This window comes from Coregonus lavaretus (genome assembly GCF_964263955.1).
Source record: "Coregonus lavaretus genome assembly, chromosome: 14".
NCBI lineage: Eukaryota > Metazoa > Chordata > Actinopteri > Salmoniformes > Salmonidae > Coregonus > Coregonus lavaretus.
Window position 1 is genome coordinate 45,420,588 of NC_140001.1, and position 18,689 is coordinate 45,439,276.

Sequence of the window (18,689 nt, forward strand, 5' to 3'; positions counted from 1 at the left end):
ACACACACATGTGCACAAACATTGTACAAATTCTCACTCGCACACGCTTGCATACACCAATTGGGATTCTCTCACTCGCAGATGTGTCAGTCTGGGTCTCACTCACTCTCTCAACTTAAACACACACACACACACACACACACAGACACACACATGGAACAACATAGACTTTCCGCTTGGTTGTTAATGGCCTCTGACATTAGTGTGCGTGCCAGCAGGAGCAGCGGTGGATAAGACAGAGAGACAGAGAGCGATAATGGATTTGAGCCTGTCACCATTCAGTCCCAATTAAACACACACAAACACAACTGAAGTCACTCAGCTCTATATATGGGCCTGTTACAGCTCACCACTTCCTTGTTCCCTTATCTCTGTACATACAGTACCAGTCAAAAGTTAGGACACACCTACTCATTCAAGGGTTTTTATTTATTTGTACTATTTTCTACATTGTAGAATAATTGTAAAGACATCAAAACTATGAAATAACACATATGGAATCATGTAGTCACCAAAAAACTCTTAAACAAATCAAAATATATTTTAGATTTTAGATTCTTCAAAGTAGCCACCCTTTGCCTTGATGACAGTTTTGCACACTCTTGGCATTATTATTATTATTATTATTATTATTATTATTATTATTATTATAGCAATCTGGTGATAGCAGATTAGGAGAAAGTGACCTGTATTGATTGGGTGAAGTTTGTGAATTATTTTGACTGTTGTAGACAAACACATATGAACTCATTGACAACATGTGGAAGTGCCCGTTCTGTATATAAAGTAGGGTAGAGATTGAGGTAACCCGTCCTGCAAGTACAGGGAACTTTATGTTCCACCCGCTGATCTTATTTTCGGAAGGGCTAGGGAGGGGCGAGGGAGGGGTATACTATGTGGGGTATGCACTGGAACAGACCACATGGGAAGTGTTTATGTGTATACGATATGTGTATGCATTCAGGTATCCATATCACGTAGACTGTGGTCCATACATACAGTGGGGAAAAAAAGTATTTAGTCAGCCACCAATTGTGCAAGTTCTCCCACTTAAAAAGATGAGAGAGGCCTGTAATTTTCATCATAGGTACACGTCAACTATGACAGACAAATTGAGAAAGAAAAATCCAGAAAATCACATTGTAGGATTTTTAATGAATTTATTTGCAAATTATGGTGGAAAATAAGTATTTGGTCACCTACAAACAAGCAAGATTTCTGGCTCTCACAGACCTGTAACTTCTTCTTTAAGAGGCTCCTCTGTCCTCCACTCATTACCTGTATTAATGGCACCTGTTTGAACTTGTTATCAGTATAAAAGACACCTGTCCACAACCTCAAACAGTCACACTCCAAACTCCACTATGGCCAAGACCAAAGAGCTGTCAAAGGACACCAGAAACAAAATTGTAGACCTGCACCAGGCTGGGAAGACTGAATCTGCAATAGGTAAGCAGCTTGGTTTGAAGAAATCAACTGTGGGAGCAATTATTAGGAAATGGAAGACATACAAGACCACTGATAATATCCCTCTATCTGGGGCTCCACGCAAGATCTCACCCCGTGGGGTCCAAATGATCACAAGAACGGTGAGCAAAAATCCCAGAACCACACGGGGGGACCTAGTGAATGACCTGCAGAGAGCTGGGACCAAAGTAACAAAGCCTACCATCAGTAACACACTACGCCGCCAGGGACTCAAATCCTGCAGTGCCAGACGTGTCCCCCTGCTTAAGCCAGTACATGTCCAAGCCCGTCTGAAGTTTGCTAGAGTGCATTTGGATGATCCAGAAGAGGATTGGGAGAATGTCATATGGTCAGATGAAACCAAAATATAACTTTTTGGAAAAAACTCAACTCGTCATGTTTGGAGGACAAAGAATGCTGAGTTGCATCCAAAGAACACCATACCTACTGTGAAGCATGGGGGTAGAAACATCATGCTTTGGGACTGTTTTTCTGCAAAGGGACCAGGACGACTGATCCGTGTAAAGGAAAGAATGAATGGGGCCATGTATCGTGAGATTTTGAGTGAAAACCTCCTTCCATCAGCAAGGGCATTGAAGATGAAACGTGGCTGGGTCTTTCAGCATGACAATGATCCCAAACACACCGCCCGGGCAACAAAGGAGTGGCTTCGTAAGAAGCATTTCAAGGTCCTGGAGTGGCCTAGCCAGTCTCCAGATCTCAACCCCATAGAAAATCTTTGGAGGGAGTTGAAAGTCCATGTTGCCCAGCGACAGCTCCAAAACATCACTGCTCTAGAGGAGATATGCATGGAGGAATGGGCCAAAATACCAGCAACAGTGTGTGAAAACCTTGTGAAGACTTACAGAAAACGTTTGACCTGTGTCATTGCCAACAAAGGGTATATAACAAAGTATTGAGAAACGTTTGTTATTGACCAAATACTTATTTTCCACCATAATTAGCAAATAAATTCATAAAAAATCCTACAATGTGATTTTCTGGATTTTTTCTTCTCATTTTGTCTGTCATAGTTGACGTGTACCTATGATGAAAATTACAGGCCTCTCTCATCTTTTTAAGTGGGAGAACTTGCACAATGTATGTGTTTCTATTTATTCAGGTGTCCATACGTGTGTTTGTTTGTGTGTTGTTTATGTTTCCATTCATAGTATGTGTTCACTTGTGTTTCCTGTTAGAGATATTTTGAAGAACATTGTGTATTGGTTCTCAACAAGTGTTGAGGAAGCCCAAAAAAGTTTGAGAAGAACCCATTCTCAAATGATCCAATGGATGCTATAACATCTTCAGTTAATAATGTCTTCAGTAAGTCAATGGCCCTCTGTGATGTTGCTCTGAAAGTAGATCCATTCTGCTGTTATAACTGAAAACAGATGTAGTGTTCTGTTCTTTCTCCCTCAGCATGTGGTGGCCTGTATTTATTCCCTTGGCGGTTCTCAGAGCAGTTTGGAACACTAGCGTTAGCATTAGCTTGTTGGGAACAATAGCTTAAAATGTTCTGCCCTCACAAGGCTTGATTGCCATAGGAAAATGGGATGATACATTGTGGGATGATACTTTAGCAACAATCTTCGGCCACAATTTGGTGAAATAAACTGGTTCAGTCTGTTCCAGTGATGTGCGGTGAGGTCGTTGGCTGGGTCGACACTGGCTATTATCAAAACCAGATTTACTCACAAATTAACCTTGATGATAGCCAACAACCAGAGTGACATTGGCTATTAACCGAAATTGACAAACAATTTTCACCAAATGTAGGCCTAAATACCAATGTAGCCAAGATACACAAGCGATAGCCTCTGATGGCTGTATAATTTATATCATCTGACAAAATGGCATCATCTCAGCTCAGCCATAGACCGATGTGGTATTACAACCAATAGGTGGTATTAAAAGACCAATATATGCACACATTTTATCAAAATAGTTTGCAACGCAATGGATTTATAATTTCCTTTCACAATGGATTTACAATTCTTCCAATACACCGCGCAAACATGCACACACACACACACACACATATTATTTGAAATATTATTACACACACATACAGGTAACTGCCAAAATAAAGGAAACACCAACATGAAAAGTGTCTTAATGGGCCGTTGGGCCACCACGAGCCAGAACAGCTTCAATCAAATCAAATTGTATTGAATACAACAGGTGTGAATACAACAGGTGTAGACCTTACTGTGAAATGCTTACTTACAAGCCCTTAACCAACAATGCAGTTTTAAGAAAATAGAGTTAAGAAAATATTTACTAAATAAACTAAAGTAACATTTAAAAAAAAGTTACACAATAAAATAACAATAACGAGGCTATATACAGGCGGTACCGGTACCGAGTCAATGTGTGGGGGTATAGGTTAGTCAGTCGAGGTAATTTGTACATGTAGGTAGGGGTAAAGTGACTATGCATAGATAATAAACAGCGAGTAGCAGCAGTGTAAAAACAAAGGGGGGGAGGGGAGGGGAGGGGGGGGGGGGGTGTCAATGCAAATAGTCCAGGTTGCCATTTATTTAATTGTTCAGCAGTCTTATGGCTTGGGGGTAGAAGCTGTTAAGGAGCCTTTTGGACCTAGACTTGGCGCTCCGGTACCGCTTGCCATGCGGTAGCAGAGAGAACAGTCTATGTCTTGGGTGACTGGAGTCTTTGAAAAAAATCAGCTCCTTTGTCTTGCTCACGTTGAGGGAGAGGTTGTTGTCTTGGCACCACATTGCCAGGTCTCTGACCTCATCCCTATAGGCTGTTTCATCGTTGTCGGTGATCAGGCCTATCACTGTTGTGTCATCAGCAAACTTAATGATGGTGTTGGAGTCGTGCTTGGCCAGGCAGTCATGGGTGAACAGGGAGTACAGAAGGGGCCTAAGCACGCACCCCTAAGGGGCCCCCATGTTGAGGATCAGCGTGGCAGATGTGTTGTTGCCTACCCTTACCACCTGGTGGCAGCCTGTAAGGAAGTCCAGGATCCAGTTGCAGAGAGAGGTGTTTAGTCCCATGGTCCTTAGCTTAGTGATGAGCTTTGTGGGCACTATGATGTTGAACGCGAAGCTGTAGTCAATGAACAGCATTCTCACAAAGGGGTTATTTTTGTCCAGGTGGGAAAGGGCCGTGTGGAGTGCGATTGAGATTGCATCATCTGTGGATCTGTTGGGGCGGTATGCGAATTGGAGTTGGTCTAGGGTTTCCGGGATGATGGTGTTGATGTGAGCCATGACCAGCCTTTCAAAGCACCTCGTGGCTACTGACGTGAGTGCTACAGGGTGTTAGTCATTTAGGCAGGTTACCTTTGTTTTCTTGGGCACAGGGACTATGGTGGTCTGTTTGAAACATGTAGGTATTACAGACTCGGTCAGGGAGAGTTTGAAAATGTCAGTGAAGACACTTTATCCGCGCATTATCTGAGTACACGTCCTGGTAATCCATCTGGCTCCACGGACTTGCGAATGTTGACGTGTTTAAAGGTCTTGCTCACATCGGCTACAGAGAGCGTGATCACACAGCCGTCCGGAACAGCTGGTGCTCTAATGCATGCTTCAGTGTTGCTTGCTTCGAAGCGAGCATAAAAAGCATTTAGCCCGTCTGGTAGGCTCTCGTCACTGGGCAGCTCGCAGCTGGGTTTCCCTTTGTAGTCCGTAATAGTTTGCAAGCCCTGCCACATCCGACGAGCGTCAGAGCCGGTGTAGTAGGACTCAATCTTAGTCCTGTATTGATGCTTTGCCTGTTTTATGGTTCATCTGAGGGCAGAGCGGGATTTCTTATAAGTGTCCGGATTAGTGTCCAGCTCCTTGAAAGAGGCAGCTATAGCCTTTAGCTCAGTGAGGATGTGTCCTGTAATCCATGGCTTCTGGTTGGGATATGTACGTACGGTCACTGTGGGGACGTCATCATCAATGCACTTATTGATGAAGCCGGTGCCTGAGGTGGTATAATCCTCAATGTAATTGGATGAATCCCGGAACATATTGCAGTCTGTGCTAGCAAAACAGTCCTGTAGCGTAGCATCCGCGTCATCTGACCACTTCCGTATTGAGCGAGTCACTGGTACTTCCTGCTTTAGTTTTTGCAGGAATCAGAAGGATAGAATTATGGTCAGATTTGCCAAATGGAGGGCGAGAGAGAGCTTTGTATGCTTCTCTGTGTGTGGAGTAAAGGTGGTCTAGTGTTCTTTTTCCTCTGGTTGCACATGTGAAATGCTGGTAGAAATTAGGAAAAATAGATTTATTTGCCTGCATTAAAGTCCCCGGCCACTAGGAGCACCGCTTCTGGATGAGCATTTTCTTGTTTGCCTATGGCCTTATACAGCTCATTGAGTGCGGTCTTAGTGCCAGCATCGGTTTGTGGTGGTAAATAGACGGCTACGAAAAATATTGATGAAAACTCTCTTGGTAGATAGTGTGGTCTACAGCTTCTCATGAGGTACTCTACCTCTGGTGAGCAATACTTCTTCCACTCGTGTGTCATCAACGGAAACGTCCCTATTAACATTACCAACTAGCTTGGTTAGCTCGGACTCGCATAATAGTTGTTGCCTGTGTAGGCCTATTGGATATTTGTTATATCATTATTTATTGAGATTCTTGTCTCGCATTGAATCTCTGCTAGATAGCTCCATGCCAATAATTTGTTTAACATAGTAACGTCGAATGAATAGAATTATTAAAATTAACGACTGGGTCAAAACATGAGAAAATAACTAACGACTAGCCCGCTTGGGTAGCAACTTCAGAATGCAAAAACAAATGTACTCATTAAAATAATAAGATTTTTTTTTCATATTTCTATAAATATATTGGCAACCGTTTTATAAAAGTAATAATGCCCTTAAAGCCTGTAATTATCGTGTGACAACTCTCCCCAAGGGCTGTATCCAGGCCCTTGGCTTCACCTCGGGCCTCACAAGCTGACTACACCGTGCACGTGCATATGTCCACGTGCGCCATCGAGCACATGTTGGTTTTGTCCATCCACACCAGACACGATCAGGATATGCAGGTTGAAACATCAAAATGAACTCAGAACCAACTATATTCATTTGGGGACAGGTCGAAACACTTGAAACATTCATGGACATTTAGCTAGCTAGCTTGCTGTTGCTAGCTTGCTGTTGCTAGCTAATTTGTCCTCGGATATAAACATTGGATTGTTAATTTACCTGAAATGCACAAGGTCCTTTTTTTTCTGGATCTTTGTAGAATTTTTACCCATTCTGAGTTACACAAAATCGTGTGTTCTCTAGTCCGACAATTAATCCACAGATAAAAGGGGAAACCTAGATAGTTTCTAGTCATCTCTCCTCCTTCAGTCTTCTTCTTCTTTGGACTTTATATGAAGGTTGGCAACCAACTTTAAGGTGCATTACCACCACCAACTGGACTGGAGTGTGAACCTCAGTTCAGCTTTCAATCACCCACTTGGGTATATGCTCCTAAAAACCAATGAGGAGATGGGAGAGATGGGACTTGCAGCGCGTCAAGCGTCAAAAATAGAACCAAGTTCTATTTTAGCGCCTGGCTATGCAGACGCTCGCGAGCAGTTTGGATTAAATTATTGAATAACATGTATGTGTACATTTATTTTGCAACGCTTGCACACGCAAAGTGGGCGGTATGGTCAGCATGTCAGAACAGCCCTTGTTGGGAGTTGCCACATGATAATTCCAGGGTTCTCAGGCATTATTGCTTAATTAAGTACACAAATTGTTAAACTACGTCAGGAATTTTATAGAAGCTGATTCTATAAAAAGTGACATCTTTCACAAGCATCTGTTTCCAATTACATCTTAGTAAATGTTGACTATTAAAATAGAAAAGGGCATCCACCATCTATTTACTTTTTCTTCTGTTGTCTGAGTGAAGCTAAAACGACCAAGACCGCTCATTAGTTAGACACACAAGTGAGCATGAAAGATCAAAGCAAGATTATTGGTATTTGTTGTGACAAGTGGATTAGATTAGATGACAATGACATCTCAGCGGACGTGTAAACTCCTCTCCTTCCCTGCATAGATGAACCATGCTAGTCTAGACTATTGTTTGTTTTGATGATCACGTTATGCACAATGAATGACGGGGCTGAGAGATGTTTTCTTTGTTAGAAAATACAATCTACTTTGGGGCCTTTGATATGGTCATGACAAATTCATTAGACTAATATAATGACTAAGATAAACTACAATAGACTATAGTAATCAAATAAATAGATAACAGCACATCATTTAATTACAAATGATAATGTTACAATACAAATGTTAGAGGACACACAGATCACTCTCTGTAGCCATCTTATTTGAAGTCCCAAAACTACCGTCACTTAGGTTCTGTAGATCTGCAAAGTGCACAATCTGGTCTGCTGCTGGCTAATCAGCAAGTATTAAGAATTACACTATCAGCTTGTTAGGCTAAATCTGCTCATCCACCAGTGGCCTATATTGTGGGAGTTTTTATAACCACTGATCTGTAGTCCTCCAGTGTAGTTTATGCCTGCAGGGATGGAGGCAGGTCACGTCAATGCTTTCCCTGTACTGTCTGGTACCATTACAGCCGCATGCCAATATGCAACATGCATAAATGCAATGGTCTTTGTGCTCAGTTCCAACCAACAGTTGAACTAGTGTACTCCCAAGATAAGCGTCATGTTCATGTCATGCAACTGACTTTTTCAAAAGCTCCCAGTCCCATGACAATGAGACATGCCTGGTTAAATAAATGATACAAGAAATTTAGAAATATAACCACTTATTTTCTGACTTTTGGTGAGTGTGTGTCAGTGATCCAAGTGGTTCCCTTCTAACACTGCTCCATGGCAAGATTACAATATTTAAATGAGACTTCCCTGGTGAAATAAAGGATTATTTAAAGGGTAAATATAATGTATCTTCACAGAGCTTATCTGTGAACTCTGGTGACTGACTGCTCTGTGTTCCTGTAGGGATGGAGTTCCCTGTGGACGGCCTGGCCAGCGTGACCCAAGAGGTCCTGGAGAGATCAGCCCAGGACTACATGAACAGCATCCTCCACAACAATCCAGACTCACCCGAACACCTCACCCTCGCCAACAACATACAGGTAAACACAATCCACACAGGTAAAGGAGCTTTGACTGCATTTGATGGCCAAATATCTGTCATTGAATCTGCCTTGGCTAGATTTACATTAACGCCTTCCAGTTCTACATTTGTTCAAGGTCCGTTTTGCCACATTAAACTACATTACATTTATATTGTGAAATCTGCCCCCTTTCTTAGGAAATAGCCTCTTTGATTAAATTAAAATGTACAACTTCCCTAGCATTTTTCTACTGTATGCTAAATTACACCCCAATAGATTAAATTGTTGAATTTTGACCTTGTGCTCCTGTCCTCACCCAGGTGCCCATTGGTCTTTCCAATGTGGGTTTCGTCCCTCTGTATGGAGGCTACCTGAGACAGAAGGTCCTTGCCCTGTTCTCCCCACAGGACCAGTTTACAGGTGACTGACTGAGTCACATTGTCTTATGAGGAAACTGTTGATGATGTTGACACAAAATGGAGACTGCTCATGGATAAACTGGGCTGTTTTGGTTTAATCCATGGTCTGTTCAAATCTCCCCTCCCCCTACCTAAGGCTAGTGTAATGCCACAGTGTATTTTGTGCCTTCAGGAACTATAAAATGAATCATGAAAATGTTTACCAATTGTAGCGGTTATTTATTTAAAAGCGGTACATATAGTATGTTTCCATTGATCAACCTTCAGATATTTCTACAACTTGATTGGACTCCACCTGTGGTAAATTCAATTGATTTGACATGATTTGGAAAGGCACACCCCTGTCTATATAAGGTCCCACAGTTGACAGTGCATGTCAGAGCAAAAACCAAGCCATGATGTTGTAGGAATTGTCTGTAGAGCTCTGAGACAGGATTGTGTCCAAAAAATGTCTGCAGCATTGAAGGTCCCCAAGAACACAGTGGTCTCCATCATTCTTAAATGGAAGAAGTTTCGAACCACCAAGACTCTTCCTGAGTAATTGAGCAATCGAGGGAGAAAGGCCTTGGTCAGAGAGGTGACCAAGAACCTGATGGTCACTCTGACAGAGCTCTAGAGTTCCTCTGTGGAGATGGGAGAACCTTCCAGAAGGATAACCATCTCTGCACCTAAAGGACTCTCAGACCATGAGAAACATGAATGCTAAGCGTCACGTCTGGAGGAAACCAGGCACCGCTCATCACCTGGCCAATACCATCCCTACGGTGAAGAATGGTGGTGGCAGTTTCATGCTGTGAGGATGTTTTTCAGCGGAAGGGTCTGGGAGACTAGTCAGGATCGAGGGAAAGATGAACGGAGCAAAGTACAGAGAGATCCTTGATGAAAACCTGCTCCAGAGAGCTCAGGACCTCAGACTGTTGCGAAGGTTCACCTTCCAACAGGACAACGACCCTAAGCACACAGCCAAGAGAACGCAGGAGTGGCTTCGTGGACACGTCTCTGAATGTCCTTGAGTGGCCCAGCCAGAGCCTGGACTTGAACCCGATCTAACATCTCTGGAGATACCTGAAAATAGCTGTGCAGCGACTCTCCCCATCCAACCTGACAGAGCTTGAGAGGATCTGCAGAGAAGAATGGGAGAGACTCCCCAAATACAGATGTGCCAACCTTGTAGCGTCATACCCAAGAAGAATCGAGGCTGTAATCGCTGCCAAAGGTGGTTCAACAAAGTACTGAGTAAAGGGTCTGAATACTTATGTAAATATGATATTTCCTGTTTTGTTTTTTTATACAATGTGGAAAACGTGAAGGGGTCTGAATCCTTTCCGAATGCACTGTATGTAATTGTTGTGTGTGTTATCTCTCTCAGCGGTGGGGCTGTACCTGTTGGATCGATGGTGGTCACTGGAGGACATCCTAAAAACAGCAGACCCTGCCAGAGATGGATGTGTGGAGGTACTATCTTTGAAAACTATTTCAGCTGTATGTGTAGTAATACACCACCTGGTTGTCGAGAAATAGCATGTGTATGAATTCTCACTATTGTTGCAGAAGTTATTATACAGCTGCAAAAGCAATTGTGAAATTAGACGCATCCAAGAGAGACAATAGGTATATATTTTTGGGTTTCTTTTTTAAATATATTTTACAAGAATGAGACAGTATTGGGTCAATGAATTGAATGAGAGACACACAGGGGTGCTGACTGATGTGGTTGTGGTTTCCTCTATAGGTGGAGACTCTAGGGGAGAGGATAGTTCTGTACATTTTGAACCGTGTGGTGTACAGAGCCATGGAAATGAGTTCAGACGAACTACCTTTCCTCTGCCACGGGGAGAGCGACAACGCCAAGATCCTCTGGAAAGACGGACAGGCAGTCGGCTTCTACTCAGTCAAACCTTCAGGTAAGGAACCTGGCATTGACATGGTAGATAAAGGTAATGATGCTCAATTCTCATCACACATCAGTTATTATGGAGTAGAGCTGTGTTCAAGAGCTGTGTTCAAAACAAAGATAGTTCCTAACTCACAAAGCCAATGAACATTTTCGCATAGACGTTTATATGTATTGTATGCTCTCCAATGTATATATACTTGAACACAAATATAAACGCAACATGCCATAATTTCAACAATTTTATTGAGTTACAGTTCATATGAGGAAATCAGTCAATTGAAATAAATTCATTAGGCTCTTATCTATGGATTTCACATGACTGGGAATACAAATATGCATCTGTTGGTCACAGATACCTTAAAAAAAATTGTCCTCACAATGGGCCTCAGGATCTCGTCACGGTATTTCTGCAATTGTGTTCGTTGTCTGTAGCTTATGCCTGCCCATACCATAACCCCACGGCCATCATGGGGCGCTCTGTTCAAAACGTTGACATCAGCAAACCACTCGCCCACACGATGCCATACACCCAGTCTGCGGTTGTGAGGCCGGTTGGATGTACTGCAAAATTCTCTAAAATGACGTTGGAGGCGGCTTATGGTATAAAAATGAACATTCAATTCTCTGGAATCAGCTCTGGTAGACATTCCTGCAGTCCGCATGCCAATTGCACACTCCCTCAAAACTTGTGACATTGGGTTGTGTGACAAAACTGCACATTTTAGAGTGGCCTTTTATTGTCCCCAGCACAAAGTGCACCTGTGTAATGATCATGCTGTTTAATCAGCTTCTTGATATGCCACACCTGTCAGGTGGATGGATTATCTTGGCAAAGGAGAAATGCTCACTAACAGGGATGTAAACGAATTTGTGCACAAAATTGTATACGGTTGAAGTCGGAAGTTTACATACACCTTAGCCAAATACATTTAAACTCAGTTTTTCCCAATTCCTGACATTTAATCCTAGTAACAATTCCCTGTCTTAGGTCAGTTAGGATCACCACTTTATTTTAAGAATGTGAAATGTCAGAATAATAGTAGAGAGTGATTTATTTAGGCTTTTATTTCTTTCATCACATTCCCAGTGGGTCAGAAGTTTACATACACTCAATTAGTATTTGGTAGCATTGCCTTTAAATTGTTTAACTTGGGTCAAATGTTTCGGTTAGCCTTCCAGAAGCTTCCCACAATAAGTTGGGAGAATTTTGGCCCATTCCTCCTGACAGAGCTGGTGTAACTGAGTCAGGTTTGTAGGCCTCCTTGCGCGCACACACTTTTTCAGTTCTGTCCACAAAATGTCTATAGGATTGAGTTCAGGGCTTTGTGATGGCCACTCCAATACCTTGACTTTGTTGTCCTTAAGCCATTTTGCCACAACTTTGGAAGTATGCTTGGGGTCATTGTCCATTTGGAAGACCCATTTGCGACCAAGCTTTAACTTCCTGACTGATGTCTTGAGATGTTGCTTCAATATAGCCACATCATTTTCCTTCATCATGATGCCATCTATTTTGTGAAGTGCACCAGTCCCTCCTGCAGCAAAGCACCCCCACAGCATGATGCTGCCACCCCCGTGCTTCACGGTTTGGATGGTGTTCTTCGGCTTGCACGCGCCGTCCTTTTTCCTCCACACATAACAATGGTCATTATGGCCAAACAGTTCTATTTTTGTTTCATCAGACCAGAGGACATTTCTTCAAAAAGTACGATCTTTGTCCCCATGTGCAGTTGCAAACCGTAGTCTGGCTTTTTTATGGCGGTTTTGGAGCAGTGGCTTCTTCCTTGCTGAGCGGCCTTTCAGGTTATGTCGATATCGGACTCATTTTACTGTGGATATAGATACTTTTGTACCTGTTTCCTCCAGCATCTTCACAAGGTCCTTTGCTGTTGTTCTGGGATTGATTTGCACTTTTCGCACCAAATTACGTTAATCTCTAGGAGACAGAACGCGTCTCCTTCCTGAGCGGTATGATGGCTGCGTGGTCCCATGGTGTTTATACTTGCGTACTATTGTTTGTACAGATGAACGTGGTACCTTCAGGCATTTGGAAATTGTTCCCAAGGATGAACCAGACTTGTTGAGGTCTACAATTTCTTTTCTGAGGTCTTGGCTGATTTATTTAGATTTTCCCATGATGTCAAGCAAAGAGGCACTGAGTTTGAAGGTAGGCCTTGAAATACATCCACAGGTACACCTCCAATTGACTCAAATGATGTCAATTAGCCTATCAGAAACTTCTAAAGCCATGACATCATTTTCTGGAATTTTCCAAGCTGTTTAAAGGCACAGTCAACTTATGACCCACTGGAATTGTGATACAGTGAATTATAAGTGAATTAATCTGTCTATAAACAATTGTTGGAAAAATTACTTGTGTCATCCACAAAGTAGATGTCCTAACCGACTTGCCAAAATTATAGTTTGTTAACAAGAAATTTGTGGAGTGGTTGAAAAACGAGTTTTAATGACTCCTACCTAAGTGTATGTAAACTTCCGACTTCAACTGTACATGTGTCTGAGTATCTTCTGTTGTCATGCGTCTCCATATGTTTTCCTATTTTCCCTATAGGCAGCTTGTGCAGTACCTTCTTAACACAGTGCTATCAGCTTCCTATCATGGACTCCATATTCGTCAGGAAGTGTCACCGCGGCAATGGCCTGGGCCTTCAAATGCTGGAGAACTTTGTTGACTGTTTCAAAGAGGACTGCCTTGGGTTGAGATACCCCCTTTCAAAAGCTATGTACAAAGGTAATCAATGTTCACACAGGGAAATACAAGGGTGGTTGAAAGATCTCAAAACATTCCTTATACTCTCCTAATCTGCAGCCATCAGCCTACCAGTCCACTACCCTAACAACTTCTTATTGTTTTCCAGTGTGTGGGAAGTACCTGAGCCTGTACCCGGCCGACAGAGACCTGCTGTGGGAGGTGGAGAGTGTTGGAGGACCCAGCCAGAGGACTAACATAGCCAACAAGATCCAGGCTATGGGCCTGAGTGGTATGTTTATCTCAAGTTTAAAATGGCAGACGTGCACATCCCTTAACGCCTGAGTGTCTAGATTGCTGTACTTAGGATGCTAGAATGACACGTCACTGTACGTCTTGAACGGAGACGATTCTCACTAAAATGATGGAATTGTGACTTCTTCCCTCAGCCTTATCCAAGTACCTCTCCTTTACGGAGCACTCTGTGTTGAACCCTGTGGTGGCTGAAAATGAGGGGGTCATGGAGGAAGTGACATCACGCATACAGGAACAGGAAGCCATGGAGTACACCGTTGAAATTGTGGTATGTTTTTTAATGTAACAATAGATTTAATGTAAAGAATATATATAACATGTTATGTGACAAATAATCTGTATATTGTTCAATATTTTAGTTTTGTATTACTTACTTATAGTATGTACAATTTAATGTTGTTTATTGTAAGGGTAGGTGTGAGGTGTGACCCAGGTGCGGTGCAGGATAGACAGTAGGCAGTAGGCAGAGATGGTGAAAACAAGGATCTTTACTGGTGGTCCCGAAGCCAGGTTACAAAACAGCGGACTTAACATGATAAAAGAATGGTGGCGCAAATAAGTCTCCAAAAACAGGCTGACAGCCAAAATACGAAATAGTAACTACGACTGAAATAATAAAGAAACAGGGAGAACACTTCTCGATTACCTGTACATACTTCTCCGATCAGACACTGATTAGTACTGCTGAGCATAGAGAAAGTAGCAGAGAAAACTGAGCAAGGGAACACAGGGAAGTGAGGGCATAAATACATAGGTGAACAGGTAGACACAGGTGACACCAATAGGATAATGATTAGTCCAGACTGTGAGTAAGGAGGTGCCTAAGGTTGTCGGAGGATGACACCTAGTGGGTTGCTCCGGAACCGCGGCACCCTCCTGTAACAGTTTATTGTTTTGCTTACGTAATAACATTTACTTTGTTTATAGGAGGAAGTTACACTGGTCAAAGTGACAAAAGGCAAGTATTGGTTGTTTCATGTGCTGGATCTTGGTAATAACTTCTAACGTATGTTCACTGAAACTACACAGAGTTTCTCCTCCTAACATCATTTTTGATTATGTTTCCAGAGAAGGAAGAAACGCCAGTTACAACCCGAGGCAGGAGCAGTGGCCTCAAATGTAAGAATATCTCAGAGGAAAGCAAAGCAGAGAAAGCCATCAGGTAACAGAGAATGTGAATACTTCTTTGTTTCAAATGTTCATGGAATACAGTAAAACACATGAACAGTTAAATAGCTATTGCCTAAATTAAGGTCATTCACTTTGGCATATCTGTGTGGTGTAGGATTGAGGATATTGAAGCAGAGGTGGATACTCCAAAAGAGAAGCCAGTTTCAGAGCATCAGCAAGAGAATGAAAAATGTGTTCCTGTAGCTGAGTCCGACAAAGAGGAGTTAGCTGAGGTATGTATACGATTCATACGATTCATAAACAATTAATCAATGTTTTTCAAATGTCCAGAAGTAAGGAGGCTTAAGTGACACACGCTCTTTAAAAACATTTTTTTGGGGGACAGGATAACGTTGACACAGCCACGGAGGACACAGCAATTGAGCTTGATAATGTGTCCTCAGAGATCAAGGAGGTGGAGGAGGCAGAGGAGGTTCCAATGGAGGTGACAGGAACCAATGAAGACAAAGAAGAGAACAAAGAAGAAACAGCTGAAGAACCCTCGAAGGAGGAAACGAAAAGAAGAGGCAGACCAAGATCCACTTGTCTCACAAAACCTGCTGAGGTTGAGGAGGAGACAGTGAAAGAGGAGCAGCCAGCAGTTGAGGAACCTGCTGAGGAAGAGGAGAAGATCTCGCCAGCTGAGGAGGAAGAGGCAGCTCCAGTGGTAGAAACACGAGTCTTGAGGAGAGGAAGAAAAAGCATTCCAGCTACCCCTACACCAAAATGCAAGTCCACAAGAAGAGGCAAACAGCCTGAGGAAGAGGAGGAGGCGGAAGAGCCAGAGGAGGAAGAGGCAGCCGAGGAAGAAGAAGAGGCACCAGTAGTGGAAGCAAAAGTTCTGAGGAGAGGAAGGAGAGCTGCCCCTGCTCCTGTCCCTGCCACACCTAGACGCAAATCCACTCCAACTGTTGTTGAAGAGGAAGAGGCAGAAAAAACAGATGAAATGACAGAGGAGGAAGTAGATGGCAAAGTCCAGGAAAAAGCTGTTGAGAAAGAGAAGGCCACAACAACAACAAGCCAAGAGGAACAGGAAGTGGAGGCAGAGAGCCTTGAGGATGGAACAGAGGAGGAGAAGGAGGAGGAGGAAGAAAAGATTGAGGATATCGGCGTGGAATGTGTTGCAGATAAAGTGGTAGAAAAGCCAGTTGAGGAACCTGCAGAGGAAGAGGAGAAGATCTCACCACCAGAGGAGGAAAATGAGGAAGAGGAGGCTGCAGTTGTCGAAACAAGAGTTTTGAGGATAGGAAGAAAAAGGGTTCCAGCTACTCCAAGTCCGAAACGCAAGTCCACAAAAAGAGGCAAACAAGCCGAGGTAGAGAAGGAGGAGGAACAGGCAGCTGTGGAACAAAAGGCACCAGTAGTGGAAACCAGAGTTATGTGGAGAGGAAGCAGAGGCAAATTTTCTGCCCCTGCCACACCCAGACGCAAATCCACACGAGCATGCAAACAACCTGAGAAAGAGGAAGTGGAGGCAGAAAAGGTAGAGGATGAAAAGATGGAGGAGGCGGCTGAACCTGTTCAGGAATCTGTGGAGGAAAAGATGGATGAGGGAAAAGCAGTGGACAAAGCAACAGTTGCAACAGTGGAAAGTGTGGAGGAAGAGGAAAAGGTGGAGGAAGAGAAGGAAGCGGAGACAGCAGAAGTAGAAATGTTTGAGGAAACTGAAGCTGCAACAGTGGGGAGTGTGGAGGAAGAAAATGTGGAGAAGAAAGCAAACCCCACAGAGGAAGAAAAGGTGGAGGAACCAACACTGAAGAAGAGGAACAAGTGGAGGAAGAGAAGACAGAGGTGGAAGGAGAAGAGGAAACAGTTATGGAAATAGCTGTAGAAAAACTAACAATGGTAGTTGAAGAGGCAGAAAAAGTGGAGGAAGAGAAAGAGAAATTGCTGCAGATGAAGTGTTACAAAAGCCAGTTAAGGAACCTACCAAAAGGGAGATAACCTCACCACCTGAGGAAGAGGAGAAGACTTCACAACCCGAGGAAGAGGAAAAAACCTCACCACCTGAGGAAGAGGAGAAGACCTCACCACCTGAAGAAGAAGAAGAGGCTCCAGTTGTAGAAACAAGGGTTTCCTGCTGCTCACACCGACTCCGAAACGCAACTCCCACAAGAAGAGGTAAACAGCCTGAGGAAGAAGAGAAGGTGGAGGAGCCAGAGGAGGAAGAGGCAGCTAAGGAAGAAGAGGCACCAGTAGTGGAAGCAATAACTGAGAAAGAGGAAAAAGTGGAGGAAGAGAAGAAAGAGGTGGAAGCAGAAGAAGAAAACGGTAGAGAAACTAGCAGAGGTAATTGAGAGAGGCAGAAAAAGTGGAGGGGGAAGCAACAGCAGTGGAGAATGTAGCAGATGAAGCAGTAGAAAAACCAGATGAGGAAGAAGAGAAGACTTCACCACCTGAGGAGGAGGAAGAGGAGGCTTCAGTTGTAGAAACAAGAGTCCTGAGAAGAGGAAGAAAAAGTGTTCCAGTTACTCCACCAAAACCAGCAAGTCCACCACCGAAAAGGCAAACAACCCGAGGAAGAGGTGAAAGTGGAGGCGCCAGATGAGGAAGAGGCAGCTGAGGAAGAAGAGGCACCAGTAGTTTTGAGGAAAGGAAGAAAATCTGCCCCTGCCAAACCTAGATGCACAATCCAACGAGGCCGAAAACAACCTGAGGAAGAGGAACCTGTGCTGGATTCTGTGGAGAAAAGGGTAGAGAGAGAAAAACCAGTGGAGGAAACAGCAGCAATAGAGGAGGAAGAAAACGTGGAGGAAGAAAAAAACAGTGGAGAAGGAAAAGGCAGAGGAGGAAGCAGCTGTAATAGTGGAAGAAGAAATGCTGGCTGAAGAGGAAACTGAAACTGAACCAGTGGGAGAGGAGAGTGTTGCAGAAGAAAAGGTGGAGGAGGAAGCAACACCTGAGGAAGAGGAAAAGGTGGAGGAAGAGAAGGAAGCGGAGATAGTTGAAGAAGAAAAAATGGAGGAAGCTGAAGCTGCAGTTTCAGCTGAAACTATTACTGTGGAAGAAAAGGTGGAGAGGAAGCAAAAACCATAGAGGAAGAAAAGGAGGAGGAAGAAAAAATTGAGGGAGCGATTGGAGGAAACTGAAGCTGCAGCTGAACCGGAATCAGCGGAAGAGGAGAGTGTTGCAGAAGAAAAGGTGGAGGAGGTAGCAACAACTGAGGAAGAGGAAAAGGTGGAGGAAGTGAAGGAAACGGAGATAGTGGAAGAAGAAAAAATGGAGGAAGCTGAAGCTGCAGTTTCAGCTGAAACTATTACTGTGGGAGAAAAGGTGGAGGAGGAAGAAAAAACCATAGAGGAAGAAAAGGAGGAGGAAGCAACAATTGAGGAAGAGGAAAAAGTGGACGAAGAGAAGAAAGAGGAAACAGTTATTGAAATAGCTATAGAAAAACTAGCAGAGGAAGCTGCTATGGTAGAAGAGGCAGAAAGAGTGGAGGAGAAAGAAGAGGCAAGAGTAGTGGAATGTGTTGCAGATGAAGTGGTAGAAAAGCCAGTTGAGGAAGAGAAGAACACTTCACCACCTGAGGAAGAGGAGAAGACCGCACCCCCTGAGGAGGAAGAGGAAGCTCCAGTTGTAGAAACAAGAGTCCTGAGAAGAGGAAGAAAAAGTTTTCCAGTTACTCCACCAAAACGCAA

General features: G+C 43.4%; 2 protein-coding genes across 2 annotated transcripts in view; both read left to right on the forward strand.

Annotated features, from left to right (window-relative positions):
• The window catches only part of LOC311141150 (uncharacterized protein), a gene marked incomplete at its 3' end in the record, with an annotated part of 31,630 nt that extends 14,754 nt beyond the window's left edge, over positions 1–16,876 (forward strand). The window contains exons 2-12 of the mRNA XM_084176402.1: positions 8,422–8,558; positions 8,861–8,960; positions 10,329–10,414; positions 10,692–10,863; positions 13,429–13,608; positions 13,736–13,858; positions 14,016–14,149; positions 14,809–14,839; positions 14,950–15,043; positions 15,167–15,284; positions 15,398–16,876. Of these exons, the coding sequence (XP_084032528.1) occupies positions 8,424–8,558; positions 8,861–8,960; positions 10,329–10,414; positions 10,692–10,863; positions 13,429–13,608; positions 13,736–13,858; positions 14,016–14,149; positions 14,809–14,839; positions 14,950–15,043; positions 15,167–15,284; positions 15,398–16,876 (2,652 nt within the window). The 5' untranslated portion in view covers positions 8,422–8,423. The remainder of the gene's footprint in view (positions 1–8,421; positions 8,559–8,860; positions 8,961–10,328; positions 10,415–10,691; positions 10,864–13,428; positions 13,609–13,735; positions 13,859–14,015; positions 14,150–14,808; positions 14,840–14,949; positions 15,044–15,166; positions 15,285–15,397) is intronic.
• A 756-nt stretch (positions 16,877–17,632) lies between these two features.
• LOC311141217 (uncharacterized protein) overlaps positions 17,633–18,689 on the forward strand; it is a 7,670-nt gene continuing 6,613 nt past the window's right edge. Inside the window, exon 1 of the mRNA XM_084176476.1 lies at positions 17,633–18,627. The gene's annotated coding sequence lies outside the window, so the exon portion shown is untranslated. The remainder of the gene's footprint in view (positions 18,628–18,689) is intronic.